This window comes from Doryrhamphus excisus, chromosome 15 (assembly GCF_030265055.1).
Source record: "Doryrhamphus excisus isolate RoL2022-K1 chromosome 15, RoL_Dexc_1.0, whole genome shotgun sequence".
NCBI lineage: Eukaryota > Metazoa > Chordata > Actinopteri > Syngnathiformes > Syngnathidae > Doryrhamphus > Doryrhamphus excisus.
In genome coordinates this window covers 3,429,460-3,445,780 of record NC_080480.1, presented here as the reverse complement: position 1 = coordinate 3,445,780, position 16,321 = coordinate 3,429,460, and the positions used below count along the sequence as shown (strand labels likewise).

The 16,321-nt window shown below is 39.5% G+C and overlaps 1 protein-coding gene across 3 annotated transcripts in view; it reads left to right on the top strand.

The window, feature by feature from the left end:
* card11 (caspase recruitment domain family, member 11) overlaps window positions 1-16,321 on the top strand; it is a 24,053-nt gene extending 7,732 nt beyond the window's left edge. The window contains exons 3-26 of one of the 3 annotated variants that reach the window (XM_058049234.1): window positions 812-1,020; window positions 1,111-1,248; window positions 1,871-2,047; window positions 3,676-3,824; window positions 3,915-4,094; window positions 4,158-4,304; window positions 5,458-5,583; window positions 5,647-5,841; window positions 5,912-6,058; window positions 6,144-6,213; window positions 6,331-6,497; window positions 6,574-6,680; window positions 8,256-8,296; window positions 8,381-8,501; window positions 8,573-8,774; window positions 8,844-8,970; window positions 10,711-10,954; window positions 11,117-11,201; window positions 12,301-12,396; window positions 12,506-12,623; window positions 14,172-14,354; window positions 14,433-14,557; window positions 14,653-14,768; window positions 15,822-16,317. In XM_058049234.1, the coding sequence (XP_057905217.1) occupies window positions 822-1,020; window positions 1,111-1,248; window positions 1,871-2,047; window positions 3,676-3,824; window positions 3,915-4,094; window positions 4,158-4,304; window positions 5,458-5,583; window positions 5,647-5,841; window positions 5,912-6,058; window positions 6,144-6,213; window positions 6,331-6,497; window positions 6,574-6,680; window positions 8,256-8,296; window positions 8,381-8,501; window positions 8,573-8,774; window positions 8,844-8,970; window positions 10,711-10,954; window positions 11,117-11,201; window positions 12,301-12,396; window positions 12,506-12,623; window positions 14,172-14,354; window positions 14,433-14,557; window positions 14,653-14,768; window positions 15,822-16,026 (3,465 nt within the window). In that variant the 5' untranslated portion in view covers window positions 812-821 and the 3' untranslated portion in view covers window positions 16,027-16,317. Of the gene's footprint in view, window positions 1-811; window positions 1,021-1,110; window positions 1,249-1,870; window positions 2,048-3,675; window positions 3,825-3,914; window positions 4,305-5,457; window positions 5,842-5,911; window positions 6,059-6,143; window positions 6,214-6,330; window positions 6,498-6,573; window positions 6,681-8,255; window positions 8,297-8,380; window positions 8,502-8,572; window positions 8,775-8,843; window positions 8,971-10,710; window positions 10,955-11,116; window positions 11,202-12,300; window positions 12,397-12,505; window positions 12,624-14,171; window positions 14,355-14,432; window positions 14,558-14,652; window positions 14,769-15,821 lie in introns of all 3 variants that reach the window. The other 2 variants (XM_058049233.1, XM_058049232.1) reach the window with 2 other exon arrangements.

The window sequence follows — 16,321 nt, the reverse complement described above, 5'->3', positions numbered from 1 at the left end:
TGAATGGTTGTTTGTCTATATGTGCTCTGTGATTGGCTGGCTACCAGTCCAGGTTGTACCACGCCTCTCGCACCGAAGACAGCTGGGATAGGCTCCAGCACCCCCGTGACCCTCGTGAGGGTAAGCGGTAGAAAATTAATGAATGAATGAATGAATATATATACATGGTCAGGCAAAATGATCTGACACATTTGTAGGTTAAATAAAAGGCAAATAAAGTAAAGAAACTAAAAAGTCCAAAAAGTTACCACTTCCACACAAAATAGGAGGAGAACTCATTCATTCATTCATTTTCTACCGCTTATCCTCACAAGGGTTGCCGGGGTGCTGGAACCTATCCCAGCTGTCTACACCCTGCACTGGTGGTCAGCCAATCACAGGGCACATATAGACAAACAACCATTCACACTCACATTCATACCTATGGACAATTTGGAGTAGCTAATTAACCTAGCATGTTTTTGGAATGTGGGAGGAAACCGGAGTACCCGGAGAAAACCCACGCATGCACGGGGAGAACAAGCAAACTCCACACAGAGATGGCCGAGGGTGGAATTGAACTCAGGTCTCCAGCAAAAGAGTTGTGTAATGTCATAAATAATGAATTATAGGAGTGTATAAGTGACTATAGGGGTGCTACTTCATGTCTAGAGATCTCTAATAATGTTTAAAACAACACATTTAGAAGGTTCATTTATTCATTCATTTTCTAGCGCTTATCCTCACGATCCTCCTTTAGTTTCTTTACTTTATTTGCCTTTTATTTAACCTACAAATATATCAGATCATTTTTGCCTGACGCTGATTTCAGGCTGCATGAGATGGAAAACGGCACACCCGGGATACTTGACGACGTGGAGGCGCTGTGGGAGAACGTGGAGTGTAAACGCTATGAAATTTGTCGCATCATCGCTCCGGCCAAGCTCACTCCGTACCTTCGCCAGTGCAAAGTGCTGGACGAGCAGGATGAAGATGAGATACTCAACTCCCTGCTGTTGGTCTCCAAAGCTAATCGCACAAGTATGTTGTCAGATAATCTTCTTCGCTTTTTAAAAAATTTTTTTTTATCAGGTTCTATTATTGATATAAATATTCTATATCTCCCACTAGGTCGTCTTCTTGACATCCTACGTTCACAGGGGGAACGTGGCTACGTGGTGTTTCTGGAGAGCTTGGAATTCTACTACCCGGAACTCTATAAACAGGTCACAGGGAAGAACCCCACACGTCGCTTTTCCACCATCGTAGGTGAGACAGACTCGCACTTCCCGTGCTTGAGGTTCCACCACTGAGGCCAAATAAAACTTTCACTTTCACTTTGGGCTTAGTCAGAGCTATTTAAAAAATGTGACGCAGAAAAATGGTAATGGTTTTATTTCATTTGAACATGCATCAGATTACAATTGAATGCATCCCATAATCAGTTCACAGTTCCACATGTCCAAAAGGAGTAGGAAGAAGCAAAGCTTATTAAATCCTACCCCTCCATCTGGTACTTTTACAATCAGTAACTGTTACATTTGTTCACTTCCTGCTTTCCTAATATAATTTTAATTTATTTTAATTTATTTTAATTTATTTTAATTTATTTTAATTTATTTTAATTTATTTTAATTTATTTTAATTTATTTTAATTAAATAAAAAACTAACTTAATTTTATTATTTTTTATTTATTTATTTTTTAAAAAAAATATTTTTTATTTTTTGTCACGTACCAAAGTACAAGGTGATATGAGCATCCAATGACATAATGTGTACCATAATAAGTGTCAATATAGTGATATATATAGCACATCATGACATATAATCTGACATATTCCATATGATTTATACCCACATCCTTGTTTTTCCTGGTGTGCTTCTTTTCAGTGGAGGAGGGTCACGAAGGACTGACTCAGTTCCTAATGAACGAGGTGATGAAGCTTCAGCAGCAGTCTAAGGAGAAGACCCTGCAGCAAGTGGAGCTCAGCAGGAAGAACTGCACCCTGGAGGATGAGCAGAAGAAGCTACGACTTGTGAACCAGGAACTTCAGACCTTGCAACAAAGTAAAAGCAAACTCTATTCATTGTCCATGATGATGATGATGGAATTTAGACGGTTTAAAAGTGCTTTTAGTAAGCCTGACTGTGGGGGTGTCCAAAGTGCGGCCCGTGGGTGGAAATGCATTGGCCCACGGCACGTCCTAAAAGTATTATTTAACAAGAAAAGCAACAAAAAAGTCAAACTCTGCAGTAATTAGCAGTGGTTAGCACGCAGGCCTCACAGCTAGCAGATCCGGGTTCAATTCCACTCTCGGCCATCTCTGTGTGGAGTTTGCATGTTCTCCCCGGTTTTCTCCGGGCACTCCGGTTTCCTCCCACATTCCAAAAACATGCTAGTTTAATCGGCGACTCCAAATTGTCCATAGGTATGAATGTGAGTGTGAATGGTTGTTTGTCTATATGTGCCCTGTGATTGGCTGGCCACCAGTCAGTCAAGGGTGTACCCCGCCTCTCGCTTGAAGACAGCTGGGATAGGCTCCAGCACCCCTCGTGAGGATAAGCGGTAGAAAATGAATGAATGAATGAACATTGAGTGGAGGCTGTACGTTGGTCGAGTGGTTAGCACGCAGGCCTCACAGCTAGGAGACCCGGGTTCAATTCCAACCACTAAGCGGTAGAAAATGAATGAATGAATGAATATTGAGTGGAGGCTGTACGTTGGTCAAGTGGTTAGCACACAGGCCTCACAGCTAGGAGACCCGGGTTCAATTCCAACCAATAAGCGGTAGAAAATGAATGAATGAACATTGAGTGGAGGCTGTACGTTGGTCAAGTGGTTAGCACACAGGCCTCACAGCTAGGAGACCCGGGTTCAATTCCAACCTCTAAGCAGTAGAAAATGAATGAATGAATGAACATTGAGTGGAGGCTGTACGTTGGTCAAGTGGTTAGCATTCAGGCCTCACAGCCAGGAGACCCGGGTTCAATTCCAACCAATAAGCGGTAGAAAATGAATGAATGAATATTGAGTGGAGGCTGTACGCTGGTCAAGTGGTTAGCACGCAGCTAGGAAACCCGGGTTCAATTCCAACCAATAAGCGGTAGAAAATGAATGAATGAATGAATGAATGAACATTGAGTGGAGGCTGTACGTTGGTCAAGTGGTTAGCAATCAGGCCTCACAGCCAGGAGACCCGGGTTCAATTCCAACCAGTAAGCGGTAGAAAATGAATGAATGAATGAATGAATGAACATTGAGTGGAGGCTGTACAGTGGTCAAGTGGTTAGCACGCAGGCCTCACAGCTAGGAGACCCGGGTTCAATTCCATACTCGGCCATCTCTGTGTGGAGTTTGCATGTTCTCCCCGGTTTTCTCCGGGTACTCCGGCTTCCTCCCACATTCCAAAAACATGCTAGGTTAATTATAAATTAAATTAAATTAAATTAAATTAAATTAAATTAAATTAAATTAAATTAAATTAAATTAAATTAAATTAAATTAAATTAAATTAAATTAAATTAAATTAAATTCCCTCAATTAATCGTCGACTCCATATTTTGCATCATAGTGAACCTTAAATGGAATCAATCATGATATATAACAACAAACGTAAACATGCTATGACCACACATGTCTTGTTAGAAGGTGTAGAACCTTCTACCATGGAGCTCACCAATGTGTGGGTGTGCAGGGTACAACAAGATGAAAGAGGAGAGAAACACCTACAGCGATGAGGTGCTGAGAGTCAAGGATGAGAACTATAAACTGGCCATGAGGTACGCCGCGCTGAGCGAGGAGAAGAACATGGCAGTGATGAGGAGTAGAGACCTTCAGCTGGAGGTAGAGCATCTTGGTGGCCACCAATATCTTCTTCATCAATGGAGGCCATCAATGGAAAACATGTTATGTCCGCTCTGTATCTTTCTACAGATCGATCAGCTAAAGCACCGGCTTAACAAGATGGAGGAAGAGTGCAAGATGGAGCGCAAGCAAAGTCTCAAGCTGAAGAACGATATCGAGAATCGACCCAAAAGGGAGCAGATCTTCGAGCTGGAGAAGGAGAATGAGATGCTCAAGATCAAAGTACAAGACCTCCAGTCCATCATCCAGGTGTGGAATAAAGAAACGTTAAATGATGTAAACATTGCTGTAACATCTTCAAACATCACTCAGCCCGGACCTGTGTCCGCATCGGACAATGACATCCTGGACATTTTGGAACACGACAGACAGGAAGCGCTTGAAGACAGACAAGACCTGGTCAACCGCCTCTATAACCTTCATGAGGAAATCAGACAAGCAGAGGAACTACGAGATAAGGTAGCGCACACTCAAAGGAGATAAGGTCTGCATTATTTTGCAGATCCATCTACTTCCAGGTTAGATGCTGGAAAAATGAAGTTTAAATACAAGGTTAAATAGAGAGAGAGATAGGGATGGATAGATTCATTTTTGCAGTGTACAAAAATATCAACCATTTTTTAAAAATTAAAAATAAATAAAATATCAAATGAAATTAAAAAAAAAAATATTGAAAAAAATATGGATTAAAAAAAATATGAATTTATAACTGGTAAATCCTGGATGGTCTGTAATCTGGTTTTTGCTGTAGAGGCTGATAACATTTAAATAAAATAAAGTAAAAAAAACAAAATACATTCAATATAATAAATAAAACATGAATTAATTTATAAATATTTTGATAAATAAATAATTCAACATAAATACAATTAAAATCAGAATTTTTGGATTGATTTAAAAAAGAAAAAAATTAAATGTAATACATTTAAATTAAAAGGTATGAATTTATAACTGCTAAATTCATATTGTTTCTTGATTGTCTGTAATCTGTTTTTTGCTGTGGAGGCTGATAACATTTAAATAAATAAAGTAAAAATAAAAAAATACATTAAATAAAATAAATAAAATATATATTCATTAATGAATATTTTTAATGAATTAAATAATCATAAATAAATCAATAGAAATCTAATTAAATTGTGGATTTCTTGATTAATTAAAAAATTATTATTTTATTATAAATTTAAAAAGGTTAATGTAATACATTTCAATTAAAAAGTATAATTTAATAACTGGTAAATCCATATTGTTTCTGGATTGTCTGTAATCGGGTTTTTGCTGTAGAGGCTAATAACAATTTAAATAAAATAAAGTAAAAAAAATAAATAAAATAAAACATATATTAACTGATTAATATTTTTAATGAATTAAATAATAATAAATAAATCAATAGAAATAAAATAAAATTTTATTTCAATCAATCAAATTCTGGATTGATTTAAAAATGAAAAATTTAAATGTAATACATTTCAATTAAAAAGTATATAAAAAGTTTATAACTGGTAAATCCAAATTGTTTCTGAATTTGAACATATCACGGAAAACCACATAACTGTACTTCCTTTTAGCCAATTGAGCCACTGTATATGTGTGTGTGTGTGTGTGTGTGTAGTACCTGGAAGAAAAAGAGGATCTGGAGCTGAAGTGCTCCACCCTCCAGAAAGACTGTCAGATGTACCGCAACCGCATGGACACCATCACCATGCAACTAAAGGAAGTGGAAAAAGAGAGGGACCAGGTGACCCACAAAAAACAAGTTCATACTCTCAACATACAGCAACGTGATATCGTACATACGCAGGCCTTCCGGGCCAGAGACGAGGCCCAGCACCAGTTCTCGCAGAGTCTGATCGACAAGGACAGGTATCGGAAACAAATCCGAGAACTGGAGGAGAAAAGCGACGAGCTCCACAACGAGAATGCGCAGAAAGAAGCCAGGCTGGTCACGCTGGAGTCTCGCTTACGACGCCTCTCCAAGGACATCGCCTCGGATCAGGTTTGTCAATAAAATCATTATATATATTTATTATCCTTATGCAAAATATTAAATTTTTTTCCCCTCTCAGAGCCTTCCGAGGGACTTACCCCCAACTGTTTTCTGTCAAGAACTTAAACCTGCTCAGGGTCAGTTGGAGTGGTCCAGCGATGAGTCGCCAGAGGAGAAATTTTTACCTGAGGAGTCCCGCCTCCGACGGCGACCCAATTTGAAAGCAGTTCAGCAACCGTTCACCGCTCATGTTTTTACATCGCATCATTAATATTCTAAAATGACCAAAAAATATGTTTTATGTATTACAGAACAGAACCAAGTCTCCTATTTGGTTACCCAAAGAGCATCCCGTTAACATGGAGTCTTCTCATCCTGCAGGTAACCCGCAATTATTATATATGTATAATTATTCTATATATATATACATATATTAATATGTATTCATAACATTATAATATTCATCGTCTATTTATCCACCACTTCCTGCTTTGACAGCCAATGGCGGGGATCTTCTTGTGATCATACCACACGTCCATGCCCACACCCACTCCCTCCCTCCTTCACCCAGTCTGCCCCCCGTGTCGCCCATGTGTTGCCCCAGCTTGCCCCCCGCCCTCACCTCATCCTCCTTCGTGACAGAGCAGCCCAACAGGCCGGCGATGGTGAAAAAAACCCAACCCCACAAGCAAGCGATACCATGCGCTTTTATTCTTCATGTCATGTTTGTATATTTTACAGCTGCGTTACCGTAACGACAGCATCCTATCCACAAAGCCTGAGCCCCCCGAGAAAGCATCTCTGTACAGAAGAGAAAGGGAGAAAGAGAACGACTTCCAGCCTCGCAGGTCGGTCTTCTTGCTACGCACGTTCACTTTTTTTACATTTACAGTGGAACCTTGGTTAGCATGGTTAATAACTAACAATACAATACAATAATACAATACAATACAAATGGACAATAACTAAATATATTTATACAAAATATATTATTTCATATATTATATTAGTTTGTCTATATGTGCCCTGTGATTGGCTGGCCACCAGTCCAGGGTGTACCCCGCCTCTCGCCCGAAGACAGCTGGGATAGGCTCCAGCACCCCTCGTGAGGACCCTCGTGAGGAAAAAGCGGTAGAAAATGAATGAATGAATATATTATATTAAATAATTCAAATCAAATTACTTTCTTCCAGAAAGCTAAAAATGTTAACACAAAAAATGTTTTTTACACATTTTTTTGTACTGTTTTTAACATTTTACAGTAATTTTATCGCAGTTAATTAATTCCAGACACGGCCGAGATAAATTAATTTCCACAAAGCAGGACTCCGGATTCAAAACTGGAGTATTTTCATTGCTAGAATATATAAAACCTATAAAAAAATATATAAAGACCTTCTAAATGTGTTTTTTTAACATTATTAGAGCCCTCTAGACATAATATAACACCCCTATAGTCACTTTTAAACTCCATTCATTTAATCCATTTTCTACCGCTTATCTTCACAACGGTCGCGGGGGGTGCTGGAGTCTATCCCAGCTGTCTTCGGTGCGAGGGTGTACACCCTGGACTGGTGGAATGTGAGTGGTATGTGGTAGGTATGAATGTGAGTGTGAATGGTTGTTTGTCTATATGTGCCCTGCGATTGGCTGGCCACCAGTGCAGGGTGTAGACAGCTGGGATAGGCTCCAGCACCCCCGACCCTCATGAGGATAAGCTTAGAAAATAAATGAATGAACTTTCTAAATGTGTTTTTAGAGCTCTCTGGACAAGAAGTAGCACCCCTATAGTCACTTATACACTCCTATAATTCATTATTTATGACATTACACAACTCTTTTGCTGGAGACCTGAGTTCAATTCCACCCTCGGCCATCTCTGTGTGGAGTTTGCATGTTCTTCCTGTGCAGGCGTGGGTTTTCTCCAGTTTTACTCCGGTTTCCTCCCACATTCCAAAAACATGCTAGGTTAATTGGCGACTCCAAATTGTCCATAGGTATGAATGTGAGTGTGAATGGTTGTTTGTCTATATGTGCCCTGTGATTGGCTGGCCACCAGTCCAGGGTGTACCCGCCTCTCGCCCAAAGACAGCTGGGATAGGCTCCAGCACCCCCCCTTGTGAGGATAAGCTGTAGAAAATGAATGAATGAATGAGTTCTCCTCCTATTTTGTGTGGAAGTGGTAACTTTTTGGCTTCTTATTTTGTCTTTCCCCACTCCAAATTGTCCATAGGTATGAATATATGAGTGTGAATGGTTGTTTGTCTATATGTGCCCTGTGATTGGCTGGCCACCAGTCCAGGGTGTAGACAACTGGGATAGGCTCCAGCACTCCCTGTGACCCTTGTGAGGATAAGTGGTAGAAAATGAATGAATGAATGAATAATTATAATAGTCAATAATAAAAAAATATTATTTTGCAGCCTCTCGGACTTTGACAGCGACACCATGGAAATGGACTTTGGTAAAATATAAAATTTCCCACTCTCAGTGAAGATGTTTGCATTTAAATCTGTGTGTTTTTTTAATCGAAATGCGTCCTCATAAGATGAAGTCCAGTGCGGCCCACCTTCCGTCCACTCGTCTTCCTCGTCCCATCAGTCAGAAAGCATGGACGCCTACGACGTCGAGCAAGTTAACAACATCTTCAGGAAACTTTCTCTGGAGCGGTACGTGATCCTCACACTCGTGTAACTGCAAGTCAGGGTCTCCGATGTTCATGTTTTTCCTTCGTGAGCAGGCCGTTTCGTCCTTCTCTGTCCTCTCTGTCTGGTATCAACGTCACTCTGAAGCCGGTTCAGGAGTTTACCATGCTAGGCGACAACCTACTGAAGGACATCACTCTCGTCGGCGGCAATGAAATTGGAATTTTTATCTCATCCGTCCAGCCGGGGTCTGTGGCTGAGAAGACCGGGTTACGAGAAGGTCACCACCTCTTGTTGGTAAGACGGATAATTTATTATTGCATGCCTTTAATCAAATTATTATGTTTTTAATAACGGGATTATCAGCTCGAAGGGCGCATACGAGGAGAAAACCAGAGCATTTCATTGGAAACCAGCACCCAGGAAGAAGCCCATTGGATACTGCAACACTGCTCTGGACCAATCAGGCTTCACTACCGTGCCAACTTTGACTGTAAGTGTATATACAGTAAACCTCGGATATATCGGACTCGGATATATCGGAAATTCGCTCACAACGGACAGATAAAAAAGAACCAATTTTTCTGTAATGCATTTCCAATAAAAATTCATTGCATATATCGGATTTTTTATAACGGATTTCGCCTATTTCGGACAAAATCTCCAGTCCCGTTCCAATGCATTTCCATTAAATTTCCCTCGCATATATCGGATGGCCGCATCGTGGCGCTCCGATTCGCCGAATCGTGACAGGCCGCTATACGACGTCATTTGCAGCGTTTGCAGCGTTGCCTGCGCGTCCAGGTACATTGGAAACATAGTCAAGGAAGTGCCTTTTTATAACGGATAAAATCCAATTTACGCATATACCGGATATAAATCCGATATATGCGTAAAACTGACATTTTCCGGTACACGCATATAACGGATTTCGCTTATATCGGACAAAACCAGTGGGAACAATTGAATCCGATATATCCGAGGTTTACTGTATAATTAAAACTGCAAGCAGTGATGAGCGGGCTTGAGCACCCCAAAAGCAAAATGGCCGACTTCCTGTTGGTTTTTGAACATGGGTTCTTGAGACTTTTTTGTGCGTCCTGTCATGAGTGATGTCTCCTCCGAAAATCATGACCATCCGTGCAACGGGAGGCGAAGGATAATTTTTTTTATACTTATAGGTGGCGCTAGTGAGTCAATTTGAATTGGTTTTATAGGTCAGCACCACCAGGGCGCTCAGGCCTGGATTCTGACCCCCTGTATAAGTTTTTAAGCACATGCGACCTTCTGCGGGCGAATGATGACCCTTTGATGGTCAATGGCGAGGCCTGAGCATTCGTCGCCAGGCCACGCCCACCACGTGCGTTTTTCCTGCATCATGGTCCATCAACAGGCTTCACCAGTCTGTCAGGTAGTGACCTTGTGACCTGGATGTCAATCTGATGAATCTCCTGCCAGAAAAGGCCTCATGTAGATCACAAACTTTTAGCCTGTCGCTAATAGGTGGCGCTGCAACAAAAATCAGGAAGTGACCTATGGAGACCTTTGGGGTTTGGTCATGATCACATGTACCAAGTATGATAAAGATCTGACCACGTGGAGCCAACTTATTCACGTCTACACTTACGCGTGCAAGGCGACGCCAGATTCCAAAGCTCAAAGTTTGGCGGCGTGCTACGCCCACATCGTATGGAACATCCCAAAATCCTTCGCAATTTAACGTCGGCCAATCCGTCTAGTGTCCGTTGATGCTACAACGGACTCATTTGGTCAAACCCCCTAGGAGGAGTTCGTCGAGATACGACCTCTACTTTTGGCCCGAAAATCGCCGCCGCCATCAAAAATTGCAGACTTCCTGTTTGTTTTACAATATGGATTCTTGAGACTTTTTGGTGCGTCCTGTCATGATAGACGTCTCCACCAAGTTCCGTGACGATCGGTGAAACTGGTGGCGGGGGCTAATTTTTCAAAAATTTCAAGGTGGCGCTAGTGAGTCAATTTTGGAACATTATTTATGAAACCCATAAAATATCAAATTTTTCGCCAGGCCTGATGGGCTTGCCAAATTTGGTGAGTTTTCGGGCATGTTTAGGCCCTCAAAAAGGCAATCATTTCATTGGAATAATAATAATAATAAGAAACGATTACAATAGTGTTCGAGCCCTAATAACACAGTTAAACATGGAAGACTCTTTATGCAATAAATACTCTAAATACGATTTATGCGCTCCAGCGTATCGTCGTTTCCAGAGGGACCTTGCAGAAGGAACGCTGATTTCGGGCGACTCCTTCTACATACGGGCGAACCTCAACATCTGCAGCCAGTCGGACAGCTGCTCTTTAAGCGTGCAATGCGATGAGGTGATGCACGTTCTGGACACAAGGCACCAGGGGCGGTCTGAGTGGCTGTGCACCCGCGTGGACCCCTACACCGGCGCAGACCTGCAAGACAGCGGGACTCTGCCTTGCAATTCCCGGTATGTCCACCTTTATGCCACTAAAAAATTGGAATATAATATCAAATATGAGTGTAAACACCTAATTTAAACATATACTTTTAGTACCGCAAAGCATGCTGGACAGTGTAAGTGATGCTAGTACCGTTCATACAGTTTTTTTGTGTGTCTGTGTGAATCCAGTGCTCAGCAGCTACTTCTAGTCAAGATTCAGAAGCTGATGTGTCGAGGAGGGAAAGAAGACAACGAAATACAGCGGAACATGAGGGTAAAAATATTAATTATTAGCTGTTTTTTTGTTGTAGAGTATAAGTAGTCAAGTAAAGGATATATATATACATATATACATATAGATACATGAATATGGTGTATTTATAGGTTATCACATGGTTTATCTGGTATCAGGCCCAGCATCAGCCCAAGACCAAAGGTGTCAGTTTATTACATGTATATTTAAACAGTGTAAACACAACAATTTCAACAATATTTCAATAATTTATCAACAATCTTGGTAATGGTAATGGTTTAATTTCATTTAAACATGCATCAGATTACAATTGAATGCATCCCATAATCAGTTCACAGTTCCACATGTCCAAAAGGAGTAGGAAGAAGCAAAGCTTATTAAATCCTACCCCTCCATCTGGTACTTTTACAATCAGTAACTGTTACATTTGTTCACTTCCTGCTTTCTTAATATAATTTTAATTTATTTTAATTTTATTTAATTTATATTTTTTTACTTAATTTTATAAATTTGTATTTATTACTTTTATTTATTTATTTATTTTTATTTTTTTGTCATGTACCGAAGTATGAGGTGATATGACCATACAATGACATAATGGGTACCATAGTAACTGTCAATATAGTGATATGTATAGATATATAGATAGATATATTTTTAATTTTATTTAATTTTATTTAATTTTATTTAATTTTATTTAATTTTATTTAATTTTATTTTATTTTATCACGTACCGAAGTACGAGGTGATACGACCATACATCTTAGGAATGTTTATATTACTGATATTTCCGGTCACATGACTTCCAGGAGTTTTGTAGCGCATCGTTGCAGACTGGACACTTTACTGGTGGCACACGCTAATGCGCTGTTCTCTGATTGGTTGTTTCACGGTCCTGATACCAGAGCAATGCGCTCTGAGTGGGCAGCTATGGGGGCTGATACTGGTTATACATGGTTAAACTAAATTTAATCAGTATCATTTTGGTATCATTTTGTAGGGTATAGGGCCAATTAATGCTGTATTATGTGATAATTGTAATATCATCCTTCTTATTTGAATATGATGACATCATTGCATACGCTCAACAAAGTTGTATACGCCGTATGCGCCTTTCTAGAGTAATTTGCAGCCTGAGGAAGCCACACCCCCTACTGACCCCAAAGCCAGCCCACGCATGTCGAGAGCCAGCATCTTCCTCTCACAGATCCTGCAGGTATGGATACGCCATGCAACAACCTTCAATAAAATGCGGTCTGCGGGCCACACTTTGAACACCGCTAGTCTTTAAATAACAATATTAAAAATTGCCATTTTTTTTCCAGTTTGTCAGCAGGACAGATAATAAATACAAGCGGCTGAACAGCAACGAACGTGTGAGGATCGTAACTCCGGACGGCACAACACTCCCCAGACAAGGCTTAGACACTCTCAAACCTGAAGGTCAGTGCAAAATGATGCAAGCGGAGCAAAACCCCCCAGCAGTTAATGCACGAAACAAATGGAAAAGTTCCGTGCAAGTTGTTTGGCTGTGGTTGTTAGCATGTGAAGTATTTAACAGGAAAAGATAACAATCAGGAGGTTGTAAATATAGCCGCATGACAAGCTAACCAAAGTGACAATAATTGTCAGAAATATACGATGCCCACTCAGTTAACTCCCACACGTATGATGACGCTTGTGGAAGCTTTTGGCACCACATCAAGCATTTGTGTTCACATTCATTGGGGAGGGGGGGGGGGTGTACTCCTGAGACCTGAGGCAACACGCCTCCACCTACACAGATTGGAATTCTTGACACAGGTTTATCTTCAATCTGAAAGCTACCGATGCGCAGTGTTGCAATCGGCTTTATCTAACACATCGTTGAATTTTGGATCATTAAATAATGTGTCATTCGTATGAAATTTTGGGAACATGTGTACCAATAAGGTGATAATAGGCTTTACAACTGGGCAGGAACCAACAGAGGGTACAATTCTGCATAAATGGGCTACTGCAAAACAAAACAAATACAGTTAGAGAGTAAAGTTTTGCCCGTTTTGGAAACACAATATACACTGACCCCTCATTTATGGCAGTTAATTGGTTCCAGAAGTAGAATTCCTTTATTATATATTAAATATTTTCATAGTTAGAGCATAGAAAACCTGTTTACAACCTTATAAATACAGTTTTAACATTATTAAAGACCTCTAGACATGATATAACACCCCTATAGTCATTTCCTTACACTCCTATCACCCAATATAGTAGACATTCATTCATTCATTTTCTACCGCTTATCCTCATGAGGGTCGCAGGGGGTGCTGGAGCCTATCCCAGCTGTCTTCAGGCAAAAGGCGGGGTACACCCTGGACTGGTGGCCAGCCAATCACATGGCACATATAGACAAACAACCTATGGTACAGACAAACAACAATAGTTAGAGTGTAGAAAACCTGTTTACAACCTGATGAATACGGTATTAACATTATTAAAGACCTCTAGACATGACATAACACCCCTATAGTTATCTTCATTTATTCATTTTCTACCGCTTATCCTCACGAGGGTCGCTGTCTTCGGGCGAGAGGCGGGGTACACCCTGGACTGGTGGCCAGCCAATCACAGGGCACATATAGACAAACAACCATTCACACTCACATTCATACCTATGGACAATTTGCTAATTAACCTAGCATGTTTTTGGAATGTGGGAGGAAACCGGAGAAAACCCCCGCATGCACGAGAAGAACATGCAAACTCCACACAGAGATGACCGAGGGTGGAATCGAACTCGGGTCTCCTAGCTGTGTGGCCTGCGTGCTAATATAGTAGACATAATAATAGAAAATAAACCATAAATAAGACTCATGCTTGTGTGTGTTGCTGTAAATGTGTTTCTGTGGTTCGGTACCTGAGTAGGTAGCGGACAGGAAGTGACGTCAGGGCTACATTTACACAATGATGCGTATCAGTCTAACTTCCTGCTATCTTACCTGGAATTAGACACTACGGATGCAGACGGGGACATGAGCAGGAGTTTGAACCTGACCCCTTACAGTCACGTCACCCCCCAATGGACTCAAAAGAGAAGACCGGTCCTCTTCACCCCGACCGCTTTAGCCAAAACGCTTTCACAGAAATTAGTCAACATGGGCGGGGCCATGGACTTCAGCATCTGCCAAGCAGGTCAGTCAGTAATTTGGATATGCTTGAAGCTTGAGAAATGCTATAGAATGGATTTAGGAATCTTCTTCTTCGTTTTAGACATTTTAACCAAAGAAGAGTTTCATCAGAAACAGAGCGTCGTGGATCCCTTCGCTTACTTCAAAGAAAAGCGTGCGTCTTTTGAGTGCATTACCAGAGACAACATAGACACCATCTCTGCAAAGGTTGTGTATTTACAAAAGAGGTCACTCTAGCCAGTCATTTTCACTGTTTGTTTTGAAGCATCTGTTTTTGTTTTTTTTCCCTTTCTTGTTGTCAGGGCAAACACTGTCTGCTGGAGGCGGAGCTTAGCTGTGTCAAAAACCTTTTGAGGAGGGAAATTTATCCAATCATCATCAACGTGAAGATCTGTGAAAGAAATGTTAAAAAGCTACGGTATGAATTTTTCTTGCTAGTGATGGTGGCTCCAAAAATATCACTTAATTCTTATAGTTTCTCAAATTTTATCTCATTTTTTTTTATTTTTATACATATAGCATTTCAGTATGTGGAATCAAACTATGGAATGGATTGAGTAAGAATGTAGAATTCATTAGAATGTAAATATAAATCTAAATTTCAAATTAATTCACATTTTAGTAAATTTTTTTATTTAAATTTAAAATTTAAATGTTATTTTTGATCCTAATATAATTTAAGTTTGTTTAAATTTAAATTTAAAATTAAATTTAAAACTTAAATTATATTAGGATAAATATAGAATTAAAACAAACTTAAATTATACTAAGATCAAAATTTTAATTTTAATTTTAATTTTAATTTTAATTTTAATTTTAATTTTAATTTTAATTTTAATTTTAATTTTAATTTTAATTTTAATTTTAATTTTAATTTTAATTTTAATTTTAATTTTAATTTTAATTTTAATTTTAATCTAAATCTCAAATTAATTCACATTTTAATAAAATTTTTAATTTAAAATTTAAATGTTAATTTTGATCCTAATTAAAATTAAAAATTAAAACTTAAATTATATTAGGATAAATATAAAATTAAAACAAACTTAAATTATATTAGGATCAAAATGAACATTAAAAAAATTAATTAAATTATTAGATTATTTTATTAGGAAAGCAGGAAGTGAACAAATGTAACAGTTACTGATTGTAAAAGTACCAGATGGAGGGGTAGGATTTAATAAGCTTTGCTTCTTCCTACTCCTTTTGGACATGTGGAACTGTGAACTGATTATGGGATGCACTCAATTGTAATCTGATGCATGTTCAAATGAAATAAAACCATTACCATTATCATATTTTATAGTTATTATATTATTATCCAACACATGGATATGGATGCATGAATCACATCTATTTTCTGTCCCTGGCATGACACAAGGGTCTTAGACTACTATGTCTGCATGTGCTTCAGACCTCACAACACTCACCACAACATAGCTGTTTCCTTCCTGTTTCCTATCCTGCACAGGAAGTTACCACTGCGGGTGGACTCAGAGGATGAGTTTGTGAGGTCGTGCAGGGCAAAAGAGAAGGAGCTTGAGGGCATTCCCTGCCTCTACGCCAACCTGGAGCCTGATTCCTGGGCCGGGACGGACGACCTTGTCAGGGTTGTCAAGGAGAGGATATTTGAGGAGCAGAAGAAGACTGTCTGGGTGGAGCAGGACCTCCTGTAGACATACTTTTTACTTTTACTCTGCTCACTCTGGACGGTACAAAATATGTAATTGAACCACAATTCACTAGACGTTGACATGCTATGTATATAATGCTAAAACAATAAATACATTATGTTTTCTATACATTTCTATGGTTTTAGTGTCATTACATTGTTTTTATAAGGGAAAGTGTATTTTTGCTGCTCTCTAGAGGCCATTCTGATTCAGTTATCAACGTTGGAGTGGTTCTGATTATTATTATTTATTATTATACGGGAGCCAGGCAACGACATTTCATTGGCAATTTCACTGC